The sequence below is a fragment of the Protopterus annectens genome, chromosome 1.part0 (assembly GCF_019279795.1).
Source record: "Protopterus annectens isolate FY-2018-M chromosome 1.part0, PAN1.0, whole genome shotgun sequence".
NCBI lineage: Eukaryota > Metazoa > Chordata > Ceratodontiformes > Protopteridae > Protopterus > Protopterus annectens.
The window spans coordinates 1,227,449,440-1,227,465,908 of NC_056725.1; the positions used below are offsets into that span (position 1 = coordinate 1,227,449,440).

At 38.2% G+C, this 16,469-nt stretch overlaps 1 protein-coding gene across 1 annotated transcript in view; it reads left to right on the top strand.

The window, feature by feature from the left end:
- WDR35 (WD repeat domain 35) overlaps positions 1-16,469 on the top strand; it is a 2,872,164-nt gene that overhangs the window by 2,801,081 nt on the left and 54,614 nt on the right. The window contains exon 27 of the mRNA XM_044065775.1: positions 8,542-8,782. Within this exon, the coding sequence (XP_043921710.1) occupies positions 8,542-8,782 (241 nt within the window). The remainder of the gene's footprint in view (positions 1-8,541; positions 8,783-16,469) is intronic.

Sequence of the window (16,469 nt, forward strand, 5' to 3'; positions counted from 1 at the left end):
ATGGGTCTGTCTTTGAACTGAACCTCCCACTTCTCTTGGGATTGGAGGTGTTGAAGGTGAGCCCCCCAGACTGTCTGTGAAGTATCCATGGTGAAAGGTTGGCCCTGTGGAGTAAAACTGAAGGGAAGGCCCTGATTTGGGGTACAAGCCTGTACCAACCAAGCAAACTCTTGTTTGAGACAAGGGATTAGCTGTGTCTTGGTCTATAGAGACAGAGACCTCTGACACCATGCATTCTTGAAGTACCACTGAATCCTTATGTAGCCTTGTCAGAGGAATCATGAGGATACATGATGACATATATCCCAGTGCTTGGAGAAACTCTCTAGCAGAGATGCAATGTTTCTGCTGGATTTTTTGGAAGTAGTTTGTCAAAAAGGAGGCTTAATCTGGAGGAAGAAAGGCCTTTTGAAGTGAAGAGTCCAGAAGGGCCCCCAGGAAAACTATCCTTTTGGTTGAGGCAGTGCTGGATTTCTGAAGATTTATTGTGAATCCCAGGGAGGACAGGAGATCTTGAGTGAACTTCAGGTCCTTGAGGAGTTTTGACAGATCTGTGGCTTGTATCAGGCAATCGTTCAGATAAGGGTATATTTTGACCCTGTAGTCTTGCAGAAAGCAACTGCAGGTACTAGACACTTTGTGAAAACCCTGGGAGTGGTAGATAAGCCAAAGCGCTGTGACTGGAACCTGCCCTGAAGCAAAGAAAGCCTCTGTGGGATTTTTGAATTGGAATGTGCAGATAGGCATCTTTTAAATCTAGTGAGACCATGAAGGCCTGAGGGGTTATCATGGGTAATAGCTTGTGAAGAGTCAACATTTTGAACTTTGGAACCAGGAAAAACTGATTGAGGTTGGACAGGTCCAAGATGGGATGCCAAAAACCTTCCTTTCTGGGAACCAGGAATAGCCTGGAGTAGAATCCGTTGCCTTTTTCATCTTCTAGAACTGGTTCCACAGTTTACTGAGAGCACAAGATCTGAATCTGGATAATGGCCTTCAATTTTTGATTTAGTATACTATCTGGATAGGCTGAGTATTTTATAGGCTCTTTGAAAGTGAGTTTGTAACCAGTTGAAATAATGTCTACAATGGCTGAAGTGATATGGAGCCAGTTTTTTTTTTTTAAAGAGTGACAGCCTTTTTCCTAGTCTTGGGGTGGGGTGGGGTGGATGAGTTATAGTTGCTCTTTGGCAGGGCCTTGATACCTAATACTCCCTTGCCTGGGAGACTCAGAGGTCCATTGTCTTTGCTTCTTTGCAGCTGTTGCTGCTGCCCATGGGTTCTATTCAACTGTGGTTTCCACTGTCTTACCCCTAGACTGGGAGGGAAATGACCAGTGCTTAGTTGGAAAGTTCCTACTGAACCTAGGAGGCTGCACTTGGAGAAAGTCCTTCACAGTTTGAATAGACTTCACTTTGTCCTCTATCTTTTTGAGAACTGCCTCTGCCTTAGGGCCAAAGAGAAAGTCTCTGTCCAGTGGAGCATCCGGGAGGTTTGATTTAACATGGTCAGGAAGAGATTGTTCCCTAAGCCACATTTACCTTCTAATAACTAAGCCAGTGGCAGCTGCCCTGCAAGAAGCTTCAGTGGTATCATAACCACAGTGAAATAAATGTTTAGCTACTTGAGAACTGGAGTGATAAGAGATCTAGGAGCTCTTTGGAAAGGTTTTTATCCTCTAGGAAGGGGACATTCTGTTTGAGCTTATCTAAAATGGTTTGCTGATACTCGATCATATGGAATTGACATTTGAGGGCTCTCATAGTAAGAGTGGCAGATGTATATACCTTTTTCCTGAACCTATCAAGGGCCCTACTCTTTTTGCCTGTACGTTAATGGTTCCTGGATGAACTGGCTGTAGCCGCTTTGGGCCCTCAAGGTGACCACCTAAGGGTTAACAGAGAGATTTTTAAAATGTTATTTGTGGGAGTCCTGTACACTATAAAACTTGCCTGGTTTATCTGGGGCAGGGTAAGGGGAAGGGAATCAAGAATTCAAGGAGAAATTGTGGAAAATATCTTCCACTACCTCTACAATTGGGGGGAATAGCCAGTGGTTTGTATTCAGGTAGATCCGGGAACTCCCTCACTCTGTTTTTGGACTGGGGATATTCCTAGGCCTCCCACTGAAAATGTCTCATAGCATGGAGGGTCTCCCAAAAGGTGAAATCCTCTGGGGGAGGCAGAGACGGAAGGTTCTTCTCTGAATCAGACTGATCATAGGATGTATAGGAGGGGCGTTTTTCAGACTCAGACTCCTCTAGGTGTGAATCTTCATCTGACTGAACAGGGTTTGGGAAAGCTTCAGAAGGAGCATCCCTTTTCCTTTTTCCTGGTGGGACATCCCCGATGACCTGTCTTGACCTAACAATAGAAAGCAGGTCCTCAGCTAGTCTAATCAAATCCTGTTAGGATCCCTGCAAAAGGAAGCCAGTAAGCTTAGGCGACGGCCTTGCCACAGTACCTGTCTTTGGGGTGGCTTTGGCCTTAGGCCCAAGTGTGTCAAATAACCTGGCACCTGTCTCTCTGGAAGGATGAAAAAGCAGTGATGTAGACTGAGGCCTCGGTGGAGCATCACCGGTAGAAAAATGCTCTTCGGATGCCGAGGCCTGCAGAGCAGTCCTGTACCCGAACGACAAGCCATATGCAAGGCTGTGCGTAGAAGTAGATGGGACCGACGGCATGTCTGATACCAAATGGGTCTTGACAGAGGCCTGTGTCACAATTTCAGAAACCAAAGGGGGCTGCAAAAGTGCCTCACCTTCCTCAACAATCACAAGTCTAGAGAGAGATGCAGACAACAAATGGTTGTTGTCTGAAGACCTAAGCTTTTGTTTGTTTTCCTTTTCTTTCTTTCGCGTAGGCTGCTTAATTTGAGAATGACCGGTGGATACCATCAGATGCGAATGAGAAGATTCTTGACTCAGGAATCTCGCTAAAATTTCAGCCCTATGCCTAATAGCCCTAGTGTTAAAACGAGCATAGAAACGGCAACTGGGGACATCATGGTCTGGGCCTAAACAGGTGACACAAAATGAGTGAAAGTCTGTGTGTGGGATTTGCTAACCACAGTGAAGACAATTATTTACTTTACCTGACATGAGTTAAAGGAAAGGAGTTCCCAAATGGTGATACTTATCTTTCCAACAACTTCTCTCTGGTCCGGACCAACCGAAACACTTGAACAATGCAGCAGGCTCCGATGGCAAGAAAAGACTGAAATCATGACACAGGCTGGCTCCCTTTATACCCAAACATACTGACATCAGTCAGAGCGCCCACCAGCCTGGGAGAGGGAAACATTTTCTATGGCAGTGAGGCTGGCCAAGGGCTTTCATGGCAGGAAATCCCACAAGTCAGCACTGCAACAGTGAAACACAAAGAACATCAGAAGTTCCAAACTGGCAGCCACACACGTAGACTCAAGCTAAAGAGAAAGAAAGATTATTCATGCTAAGACGCATGGTAGAGCCTGTGATTCTATTAAGTGCTGTCTGGTTTTGTTTTATCTTTATTGCTCTCTCAGCTGGGAAAACACTTGAATGCTTTCAGAAAACATTATCTTCAAGCCATTTCTCTGTATCAGATTGTCTGCTAGTGACATGAGAACCAGATACAAAACTTGTTTACTACAAAAAAGCCCTATAATATTCAATATTCTTTTACATTTACTTGCTTTCTGTTAAAACCTATTGCTATATAAAGCTAATGGCCTTAACCCAGTCATTTCCCTATGCAGAATGATAAAAAGCACACTATGTTTTCTTTTGTCAAACTCCTTTTTTTTTTATACACTGCATTGCCTGCATTTCTTAAAACTGAGCATGGAGAAATAAACACCAATTTACATTAGTATCCCAATTACACTTAAAATAACTGATAAACATTTACTTTATAACATGCAAATAAAATCATGCATCACCTATATAATACTATTAATAAAAAAATGTATTTTACTAACTGTGAATATAGGTGAAGGGTGCCAGCCTAGCCAGGTAGAATTTTGTAGATAATTCTGTCATTTGTAAATATTAATATAAGCCACAAGCTTGTTCTCTTAAATGGGGGAAAATGGTGTTAAATGTGGAACTGCAAAAATGTAACAACAGTGCACTCTGCTGTAACAAAGCTGATAAGTCAATTCTTTGATTTCAAAACTCGGAGCAGAGATGTCTAGATAAAGGCAGTCTGCCTATTGTTTTGAGGCCAGAGTTAATGGCTAGAATTTGCATGTATAATTTCTTTTATTGCCCTGGCTTCCTGACCAGCCTTAAGATCAAAGGCTATTAACCTCTGAGAGTCTGTTACCATGGGAACCAGAAAGGAATTATGCAATCTGAAATGAATTAGTGGTACTGTGTTATCAATTTAAGGACAGAAAGAATGAGAGCATTTGTCTTGAGAACATCCAACTCACCACTCTGCCTGTGTCTATATGCAAGTAGGATTTTAAACATGTGTTTTCTCTTAGATATACCTAAGAAATAGGAAGATTATTTTAGTTTGTTTTTCTGTGACGTCAGAACTTTTCTACTGTGTTGTTTTAAGTATTTCTCTGTGATCTCTGAACTCTTGACTAGCACTGTGTAGTAAGAAGTATTGTCTAGTGTTTTTTTATATTTATTGTTAAATATTTTTAAATATTTCAACTGTGGCTGTTTTGTGTAGAGATAATTTAAGCTCTAAGAGTAAATTGCATGTATACAGTGAAACTGTACTAAGTCACTCCAAGTAAGTCTTGACTGTTCAGTCGCACTTACCATTTGGGTAATAATATTGCACAGTATAACTGGACACCCTTTCATGAGGGCCTTTGAGTAGCTGATAAATATTAGCTGGGTGGTGGCAGTGCTTTCTACCATATAGTCTGGGTAAAAGGGACACAGCTGGAGAACCTGTGCCAGACTTCCCCAGGAGTGTCTTTGTGTTTGTATAAACTCTTATCTCAAAGTGTGTGTGTGTGTGTGTGTGTGTGTCAGCCACTTGGGCAGGGACACAAAACACTGGTTGGACAGAGAGGGTGCAGGAGATTTTAGCTTGCCCACTAGGCTGAGATTTGGACCCTATAGCTGTGTCAGTGGGGAGTCTTATTGGGGACCTGGAGAGAAAGGGGGAAACCAGCCCCATACTGACTGTGATCTTTGTGTGCTCTTCAGGGAAATTGTACTTTACTGTGTGTGTGTATTTATTATTCTTTCCCTATATGGATGTCCTTCACTGATGTTAATGGTAAGGATTGAGGCTCCTTGATTGCTGGACCAGTGCACGGGCGTCACACTAACAGTTAATTTTCTCCCTCCTCTTCCCTTCTCCTGAGTATTTTTTCTGAACTTTAATGACATGAAGTAGGGCACATGCTTTAGAGTCCCCTACAAGTTTAACAAAGTCCAATATTTCCAGATTTTCTTGTTTTGTCCTTTTTCACAAATTTAATTATCACTTTGTAATCCCACATTTGTCAATTTCCAACTTACTGATTTTAGTCTGCAAACATTAATGACATAAAGTAGGCATTAGAGTTCCCTACAATTTACTAAAGCACAAGAAAGTCTAACATTTCCAAATTTTCTTGTTCTATTCCTGTTCATCTCCATCTCCAAAACCCTGTATCTGTTTCATATCCAGTGCACTCTTAGTTCTTCTAGTCAACTCCTATGTTTTTTTCCCTCCCTCAAGCATTTTCCATTGAAACATTGGAAAATGTTTCACTGGCACAGTCTCTCTGTGGTCTTTATTACAAGAGGAACAAGAAATGTAATCTCCTTCTGTTTTAAAGCTCACTTTTTGCTGGTCAACCTTTTGTATTTCTTCCTTAGCATGTATTTCATCAAAAATGTTTTTGTTTCTCCAGGAGAAAAATATTTTGAAGATAGCTGGGTACAGCAGTGTGAATTTCATGCCTGCTTCTCAACATCCACTAAATAATGGAATAAAATTATTCCTCTTTTGCCTGGTGTACAGTAAGTAGTAATTCTCCATAAACACTCTGCTGTCTCCCACTTTTAGTACTTTGTCATTCTGACATAGTTTTGTCAGAATCAACTTCTGCTAGTAAGATTGCATTTTTAATATTAAAGATCTAGGTTGTTTTGTCATAGCCAGGTTTGGAGCATACACACAATGTGCCCTTTCAATTAACAATTCCTATTGTGAAATACCAATCCAGTTGCTTATTTGTGCTTTCATGAAATTAATAGTCTGTTCTTTCCAGCTTCTCAGGTACAGCAGAAAATTGCAGGTTTTCCCTATGTGCTCTGTCCTCTAATTCTATTATTATTTTTAAACATCTCTTCTTGTGTAGTCTCATATTCAGCCAGCTATTTCTTCATTTTGTCCTCTGAGTTTTGCAGTTTTATCACCTGATTTGAGCATCTGTTTAAAGCTTGCTTCTTCCATTTTTCCAACCTTTTATTGTTTGAGTTGATGTACTCCATTAGTATTTCATTTATTTTAGTCGGGTCTGTGTGCAGTTGCTTTATACTTTCCTCAAGGTTACTGGACATCATGTCTGAAGATTGCACTTCTTTTTGTTGAACAGCTACATTACTTTTCCCAGTCTGTGTTTTTTCATCACCTTCTGTTGTTGATTTTCCTTCAGGTACTCCGTATTTCTTTTTTCCTGGCATCCAGGTAATGCACTTACTAGCCAGTTACTGAAATTTAGTCATAAATCCAGGTCCACTGCCTTTCTTTGCTAAGTTTCTGTTTTCACACTGGGAGCACAGCTCTCAACCAATCAGGGACAAAGCCAGAAAAAAATCAGGGACACTTTTACATTAGTGCTATTAACTTGAAACATTCACAGAATCAGAGCATATGAATTAATGTACATTTTGTGAAGTAAATGAAGTTTACAACTCTTAGTTATTGTCATTATTCATTAAGTGTAATTCACCAAATTTCCTCCAAAAGTCACCAGTTTTAGGAGGGATTAAGAGGGACAGAGCTAAAATTTCAGTCAAAATCAGGGACAGTTGATGGGTATGATTGGGAGAGCTAGAATTAAGCTGTTACTCAATATGCAGCCATTTGGAAGTCCCCTATGAGGCAGATGTCTCTGGAACCCTTTCTAACCTGTTTGATCCTGCTCATGTTGCTTCTGTGCAATCTGGATCTCATATTAAAGTTTTTGAATTATTATAGGTGTCTGAGTTTATGTCCTAGATATTACTAAACTAATTTGGTTTTCTGTAATGCTTACTCTAAAAAAGCTTTCTTCGCTGCAGTGTAAATGTTTGTACTACCATGCTCACATCAAGTAAGGTATGAGGTATGTAATTATACCAGTGCCTCTCAGTAGTGTTTCATAGTCACACATATCTTTATGGTTGATTCCCACCATGGCTCTGCCAGTGTCCAAAACAACCTCAGACCTCCACCTAGAAAAGGAGAGGGGATGTTGTTTGTGCTAACCTCCACCCTCCAAGAAAAGGGAAGCAACCATTGTGTGCTCTGACCATTCTCCTTGGTCATCCCTTTCAGTCCTGAGCCCTATCCTTACTAAGGTCACTGATATACCAAGCAGTAATTCAGCTGCATTGCCCAACTGTGTTTCTAGCCCTTTCTAGTCAATGCTGTCAACCACTGGAAGACTGCTAAGTAGCAGTTATTTTAGTGGTAACTGTATTTTGGTGAGTAAGTGGGTTACATAACTTGTGAGCAGAGTGACTCTATTTCTCATTTCATATAGATAAAGATTGGCAGTGTAGAAAATGGGAATTTCTTGATATGGTAATGACCTACTTTTACAAAGGTAGTTGATCAGAACTTGTTCGATAGTTGATCATACAAAGATAGTTGATCAGAACTAGTTTGATAGTTGATCAGAACCTGTTCACTTAAGCATTTCACATAATTTAAATTGATACTTAATATGGCTTGCAAAAATAAGCTTTTTTTTATAAGAAAGTAAAATATAAGACTCAACAGGATGACTTTGCTGGCTGTTTGTTGACCTATGGAGACCTTGCTTCTCATCACCCAGCAGCTACAAGGACTGTCATTTGGAGACTAAATTTCTGCTTACTGCAATTCCGTATGAGGAATTCCCACATGCAAATAGGTTCTTCAGTATTACTCATGTGACTCTCCAGACCTTTTGCTGCCTATAAAGAGGGTAACTGAGCAGGTCACGTGATGCAGCATTACACAGAGGTTAGAGGACATAGTTTACAAGAGAGCCTTGTCATTAAAGTGATATGTAGCTTCTGTCAGTATACTGACAACAAGAATAGCAAAATAAGTAATTATTGTGAGAAGTAATTTTCTTTTACCTTTTTCACCAGCTTTCTTTTCTTTGTTAAAAAGTAGTTTCTATTTTTAACTAAATGCATGTTTATATATGTATTTAAATATTTGTATAATGACTCCTTGAAAATGGAAGTATTTTAATTTAGACAGAATGACATATCTCCTCATACATGGAGAGTGTATTTTGGTGTATTTAATATTTTAATACTGTGTTTAAAAAAATATATATATATTTACCCAGAAGAAGTTATTTAAAGGAGGTAGCTAATTTGCCTGTTTAAATTAATTTCAGCTCTTCATTTGCGTGACTATGAAGACATTATCCCACCAGTTGAGATCTATTGCTTGTTAGCCTTGTGTGCCTGTACTAACAGAGCATTTGGCACTTGTTCTAAGGCATTTATTCATCTTGAGTCTTTGGAGAGCATTAGCCCAGATCAGAGGCAGCTATATGAAGATTTAGCCCTGGAGATCTTCACAAGACACAGTCCTAAGGATAACAAAAAATCAGACCTGGATAGTTTTCCCGAAAGGTAAGAAAGGATAAATGAATGAATTTCTTTTTACCTTGGCAGAGTATATTGCTTATGTAGTAAGATGATACAGTATTTTATTAGTAATTTCTCAAAACTCATAATGCTTTATAGTTTATTTGTGAGGCATTGTACTTGTTGAGATCTTTCTTTGGTCTTTATTCTACATGCTGTGGATACCCATAAGACCTGTTAACATTTTGGTTAGTTATGCTAATTCAGTCTTTAAGTTGTATGAATACTTCTGAATCTGTCAAATCATAATTAGTCTTAGTCCAGATGTAAGAGTGATATACACACTACAAGCTTCTGGCAATTTTTCATATCCTTCTTCACAGAGTACTCTTGCAGCATAATTAATAACACTTGGACTTTCATCTCCGGTCTCAATCTCTTGACCTGATTTTTAGGTAGGGGATGTTGCCTCTGCATGAAAGTAACACACTGTTTTGATTCTGCTGCATCTGTAGCACAAATTGGCATCAGATTTCACATAAATGCACATTGTCCTGTGACATTTTAATTTCTTTTGTAACTTAAAAAGCATTGGTTGCTTTTTTCACTGAATAGCTGGTCAGCTCTTTAGACTAGTTTTTAGTCAATAAATATTAAAAATGTACTGCCTTTCTCATATTTTTATAAAATAGCTGTTAACTTGGAGTGACATTCATTACATATTGACTTCTCATTTTAAACATGCAAGTTTATATGTGTGTGATACTCATACAGCACCTAAATATGTTTAATTCTAAAGTGCAATTTATATTGATTTGCTCATGTGTTATATAGCACATCGATCTACCATAAGGTGACACTGTTTGCATAGAATAGTAAATGACAGTGGGGTTTTGAATAAACTGCCCTTCACCTACAGTTTCACCAGTTTTGATATATCCTAGTACTTAGTGACACTGACTGACGTGCAGGATGACAAGTGATTACTTATCCACATTGCCATCTAAGAGCATTGTAAGTAAGAAGTTCAAAGTACTGTTGACAACAGATTTGTGAGCTTTTGGTCTTCATCCTGAGAATGTTGCCATCAATGGCTTCTAGGGCCAGCTTTGTGCCAAGTCACGGCAATAAATATTGTGTATTTGACTGTATGTATCTGATTATGCCTTTATGAAGCAGGGCATATATAGGTATGATCAGAATGAAATATGAAACAAAGGTTCAGAAATGTTTAAATGATGATAGAAATAAAGGATATAAGAATATTGTTGCAGAAAATGTTAATAAAATGCATGGTGATATAAATGTGTACATAAATGTGCTATGGAATGCTTAAAACTAAGGGGAACAATAGATAAATAAGTCAGAGGCTTAACATCACAAATTGACTCGGTTATCAAAGGGAAAGTTTGAACATGTAATTAGGAACACAAATGATATAATGGGTAATTTAGAAATGGAGCTCACCAAACACAGAAAGAAAAAAGAACATGACCTTAATGACTACAGTAAATTGGAAAGTGTTTCTGTGGAGCCACCTTACTGAATAAGAGTGGGAGCAAAATAAAGGAGCAAGTTTTCAAGTGAGCATAGAATGGAGCAACATGTGTTGGGAGAAGAGAAGTTTAGAAATTGCAAAATATTGAACAGTTCAACAAGATCCCATCAGGGGAAAAATACTTCCACAAATCTTTTTTATGTAGAAAAACATTTTTTTTCTTTAGTTTTATATTTATTTTTAACTAGGAAGATGAAATTTATGGACTGTCACAAGGCCATTTTACTTTAAGTCTTGTTTATTCTGAGGGAATTTATAAAAAAACAACCAATTTTGCCAGTTTTTTTTTATTGAACTGTGCATATTAGTTGATTTAGGGGGCTAGTGATTGTGCTGTTGGTGTATTTTGTACTTAAAGCAGTGTTTTTTTTTCTGTTGAGGCTTTCACTGACTCTTTCCTTGATCTCTTAACCATGTTTCAGGCTCTTTTTTCAGCTGAACCATGGAGCAGGCTTTCACCTCTGCATTTCTTCCCTCCTCTTAATGCAAGAAAATGTACCATTCTAAGGAGTCTATCTCTTCAACATATTAGTTGATTTAGGTGCTGGTACTTGTGCTGTTGGTGATTGGTGTATTTTGTACTTAAACATTTTTTTCTGTTGAGGCTGTGATATAGGGAAATATTGCATTAGCTATCTGGAATTTTGGAACTAATTCCATGTCATTTGTGAATATTAATATGATTTATACAGAACTGTATGTTATGTACTGAGCTAATATGTATCCATAGTGTACCCTGCTGGAACACAGAAGATTAACCTGCAAAACTTAAGAATAGTTGAGGCTAAGTTACTTTATAGCTGGGCCATAAACAAAATGTTATCTTGAAAAATAACCAAGCAGGAATCTGCGCACACTGTCGTCCCAGTTGGAAATAGCAGCAACATACACAAGCTGTTCAGCACAAACTGGCGTCTTTATTATAAAATAACAGCGTGAGAACACAACTAACTTAGCACTTTCTCCCTTAACCTAAGGGCATCATCAGAGTTGTGTAACAATACTAATCAGCAATTTAAATACCACAACGTAAAACACACACCTCCTTCTTTAACCAATCAACAACACACAATGGAAGCATTCAAAATAAGTCACTTCAAATGGATAATGTATTTTTAGAAAGATCGATTGAATTAAAGCAAGTGCCAAAGGGTTTGCGAGTATTTCGATTACCTATGGGATTTGAGTTGGAAACAGAGATTTTCGACGAACTCCTTACCTTGTTTGACAACACAGGTATAGAACTTATGAAGTTAATTATTCGTAACAACAATAACAAGTTGATAAAATGTAAAGACGAACTTGCGTTATTGAATAGTAATATAACAAAAGACCTTATGTTTGAATTTAACAAACAGAAGTATGAGCACATTTTGAGTGAGGCAGAAAGGTTTGTTAACAAAGGGCTTGACGTGAAATTAAGTAAACTTAATAGAGATAAATGTGATTATGCAGAGAAAAAAGTCTATGCTCATTTTAAATCTTACAAAATGTTATGTGGTAGGTCGAATGTACCTACAAGATATAGTGTATCTCACTCATTAAATACCTATGATGACACGGTAGATGCTGACTTGGTGCTAGCAGAAGAGCATGATGTTTTTTTAGAGCCTCAGCCAGTGAGGCATTCCGAACGAATTCGGGAAAGACAATTTACGAACAGGGGAGCTTACTCCAGCAGGGGCAGAGCAACCAACATGTCCAACAGGCAGAACAGACAGAACTGGATGAGACAATACAACTAAATGGACTAGATGTTTCTATTGATAAGAACAGTGACTTAACACGGACAAACAATGACACTTCATGTTCTTTTTGGACAAATAATGGAAATGTTGTTGATTACTTTTTGGACACAATAGAGACTTCCATTCTCTCCAATTTTTGCCATGACAATGTTGGTATAGATATCAACTTTGACCCTGCTGGGCAAAGTGGTGATGTGACAAATACAGAACATGTGGAACAATGCAGTATTATAAAAAAGGGCAATTTTTGCATTTACAATTATAGTGACATGGTACTTAGTGAGGACTTTATTTGTTTGCAAAAGGATTTTCATTTGTCCCTTGTTTTAAGCACGACGTAGCAAAAATCTTGATGTCCTTAAAATTGTTTTCAAGAGAATTAAATTTAAGAATGTTTTTTGCTAAACAAGGTAGTCAAGTTATGTACTACACTCCCAAGCTTAAAAGGAAAAGTACATTTATTCCCCCATCCAATTCGAATATTTATATGTTTGAACAAGTCTGTGAAACTTTTTTGAGGAGACACTTTAAGTTTAATTATAACTTTAAAGATAACCTCACGCAGGGGGAGAGGTTTTGTTTACAGGAATTAACTTCCACTAACCTTTACAGAGTTATGAAGCCAGACAAGGGAGGGGGGTTGTGATCATGACCTCCACTGACTACAGCAGTAGTATGTTGGACTTACTCAATGATACATCTACTTATTTAAGAGTATCAAAGTATGATGTCCATAAAGCATGTACTACATTGGAGTGGCAGATTTATGAATGGTATATGGAGGGAATTTTAGACAAAGATGAGTATGAATTTTTAGTTGTGAATTCCCCTGTTATTCCCTCCATATTTGGTATACCTAAAATACATAAATCTATGGCCAACATGCCCTTTCGCCCTATAGTTTCAGCGAGAAGATCTAAAACAGAAACATTGGCTGCATTTATTGATTTCCATTGTAAGGATATTAATGAGAGAGCTCCCCAAGTGTTAAAAGATTCTTGGCACTGTTTGGACATTATTAGGAACACCTTGTGGGATGACAATTATATTTTTTTAACTATTGATGTTGTTAATTTATTTTCTGTCATCCCTAATGATATAGGTTTGCAAATGTTCAAGAATAGTTTACAAAAACTTTCTACACATCATACAGTGAAACAGAACTTATTAGTGGATCTTTTGGAAATGGTCCTCAACAACAATTTTGTTAGTTTTGAGGGGGACTATTTTAAACAAATTACAGGCGTGGCAATGGGGGCGAAATGTGCCCCATTGTATGCCAACCTGGTTTTAACAGACTGGGAAAAGGATCATGTTATTACATCCAGATTTCAAAATGACATAGCGTTATATGTGCGCTTTCTGGATGATATTTTGATTTTTTTGGAGGGGTAAGGAAAATGACATTGTAGAATTTGTAGAAATTCTAAACAAAAGTACGTCTTTCCTTAAGTTTACGTACAATGTACAACATGAAAGATGTGAATTTCTTGACACCATGTTGATGAAGGATAAGAAGAACAAGACTCTTACCTCCAGCATTTTTCGTAAAAAAACGTATTCAAATTCTTTCCTCCACTTTGAAAGTTGTCACCCCTATTTTCAAAAAAAGAACATCATAAAAGGGCAGATGGTAAGACTATCTAGGTTAATTAGTGACGATAGTATATATGATAGTGAAATAAATAGATTGATTGATATGTTACAAGAAAGAGGATACCCTTATGACATTTTGAGTATGATCAAGGATGAGGTTGCTGTTAAGAGATATACTATATATAAACCCATCTTGACAGCAGGGTTAACCGTTGTGAACAACAAGGAGGAACCTAAAAGGTCTAGTCACTCTATGATTCTGCCATTTAATGAGGACAGTTATAACATTATGCACATTGTTCAGGACATATGGGCAGGGTCATTACCAATGGATATTACCAACGTTGTAGGTGTCTTACCATCATTTACATTTAGTAGGGGAAGGAATTTAAAAGAACTTATGGAGAGTGCTGACCCCCAGCGTTCTTACAGACATTGTATGATGAACAAATGTGGGTTTTGTAGTACCTGCAAATACATCAACAACGGACCTTATGTGACAGTACATAATTATAATAGAACTATAGCTAGTCCAGGCCACGTGAATTGTAATACCAAGATGGTGGTGTATTTGGCCACCTGTTTAACCTGTACTACTTTTTACGTGGGTAAAACCATTAGGAAACTGAGACTTAGAATCTTAGAGCATGTTAGGGACATCAAGAATAAAAAAACTACGAATGCATTATATACACACAGTATGACGTGCAAAGATTTTAAGAGATTCCTGTTCTTTATAATTGATAGGATTCCGTACAGAGACAATGGTGGCGATGATAAAATTTTGCTTGAGGTAAAGGAGTGCTTATGGCAGCTCAGGCTTAACGCATCTAGACCACCAGGTATTAATGAACACGTTTCATTGTCTAGCATGTTAAAATATAGAGCGCAGTTATTATGAGTTTACACATTTATGCATATAATCAATTGAGGTTTTACAGTTTTTTCATCAGTAATATTATGAAAAATTTTTTATACCTTTGTGGTTCACACAATTTATATAATTAATATAATTTTTATTAATAGTTTTAAATTATAAATGTTTATTTATGTAACTTACATGGGCGTGTGTCGGCATTTTGAATGCTTCCATTGTGTGTTGTTGATGGCTAAAGAAGGAGGTGTGTGTTTTACGTTGTGGTATTTAAATTGCTGATTAGTATTGTTACACAACTCTGATGATGCCCTTAGGTTAAGGGAGAAAGCGCTAAGTTAGTTGTGTTCTCACGCTGTTATTTTATAATAAAGACGCCAGTTTGTGCTGAACAGCTTGTGTATGTTGCTGCTATTTCCAACTGGGACGACAGTGTGCGCAGATTCCTGCTTGGTTATTTTTCAAGACTTTTGAGTGGTTGTGAGCTGTATTGAAAATATGTTATCTCTCTGTTTCAGTTCAGTAGCAGACACAATGTCTAGAGCTAGAAGTTTTTGTCTTGTCTTGAAAGAGAAATAATTACTAGGTTTCAAATATAAAAGTGTTTTATTGTTTTACTACTTCCAAGATCTGCAAAGATCTGAGAGATATGTATTTCTCACACTGAGATGTTAAATTCTGTTAGTTTCTGTTTAGCATGAGAACTTAAGTTAGGTAACAAAACAGTGATGTCATCCAAGCTGGCCAAGCAGTTGTTGCTGTCTTTCGGCTTTTCCCGATTAGGGGTCGCCACAGCAGAACTCTGATCCACTAATGATTGGCAGTAGATTTTGACAGACGCCGAGGTGCCAGCTCGAAGTTCAACCTTCAATGAAGGCATGCCCATTTACGCATGTCTTTTGAATGCCCACCCAACTGAGGGGAGGACATGCAGACTCCACACAGAAGGCACTCCCCGCACTCCAGCCGAGAATCGAACAGGAGAACCTCTTGCTGTGAGGCAACAACTCTACCGCTGCACCACAGTGAATAACTGGCCCAGCAGTAATGTAATGTTTGATATTAACTTGTGTACTCTCTCAGAGAGAGACTGTGCATTTTGTCTTGGACCTAGCAAAGCACATCCATCATCATCATATCTGCACTTGCCTTCCTGTAAGTAAGATTTAGGGCATAGTATCTCTTTTAGATATAGATAGGAGTATAGTAAAGATTAGATTAGATGTTTTCTGTATTCATTTAAAACTGTCCTGGAATGTTGTTTTAAAATATTTCCTGTGATTTTGAACTCTGAAGTTACTGTGTTGATGTACCGAGTATTGTCTTGTTCTTTTATCATTTAATTTAAATATATTTAAATCTATCTTTGTGGCTGATATTTGTGAAACATATTTAAGTTCTTAGGGTACTTGCATAGCTGCTTGGTGACACTGTACAAGTCACTCCTAATAGCCTGGCACTTGGTCAAAACTACCATTTGGATTATTAGTAATATTACACAGTGGATTTGGACACCCTTTGTTAAGGGCCTTAAAGTAGCTGATAAGGGTGGCTGGTGGCAGCTACCTTATAGTCTGAGCAGAAGAGGGCATAGCTAGTAAACCTATGCCAGCCTTTCCCAGTGTGTGTGTGTATGTTTGTATATAAATCAAATCTCAAAGTGTGTGTGTGTCTGCTATTTGGGCAATGACACAAAGCACTGGTTGGACAGAGGGGGTGCTGGAGGTTTTGGCTTGGTCATTCAGCTGAGATCTCAACCCTATAGCTGTGCCAGTGGGGAGTCTTGTTAAGGTTCTGGAGAAACAGGGAGAAACCAGCCACAGAGTGACTGTGATCTCTGTGTGCTCTTAAGGGAAATTGCACTTTCATGTCTGTGTACTTGTCATCCACCCATTGTGTACATCCCCCACTGTTCCCAGTGGTGAGGATTGAGGCTACTTGATTACTGGGCCAATG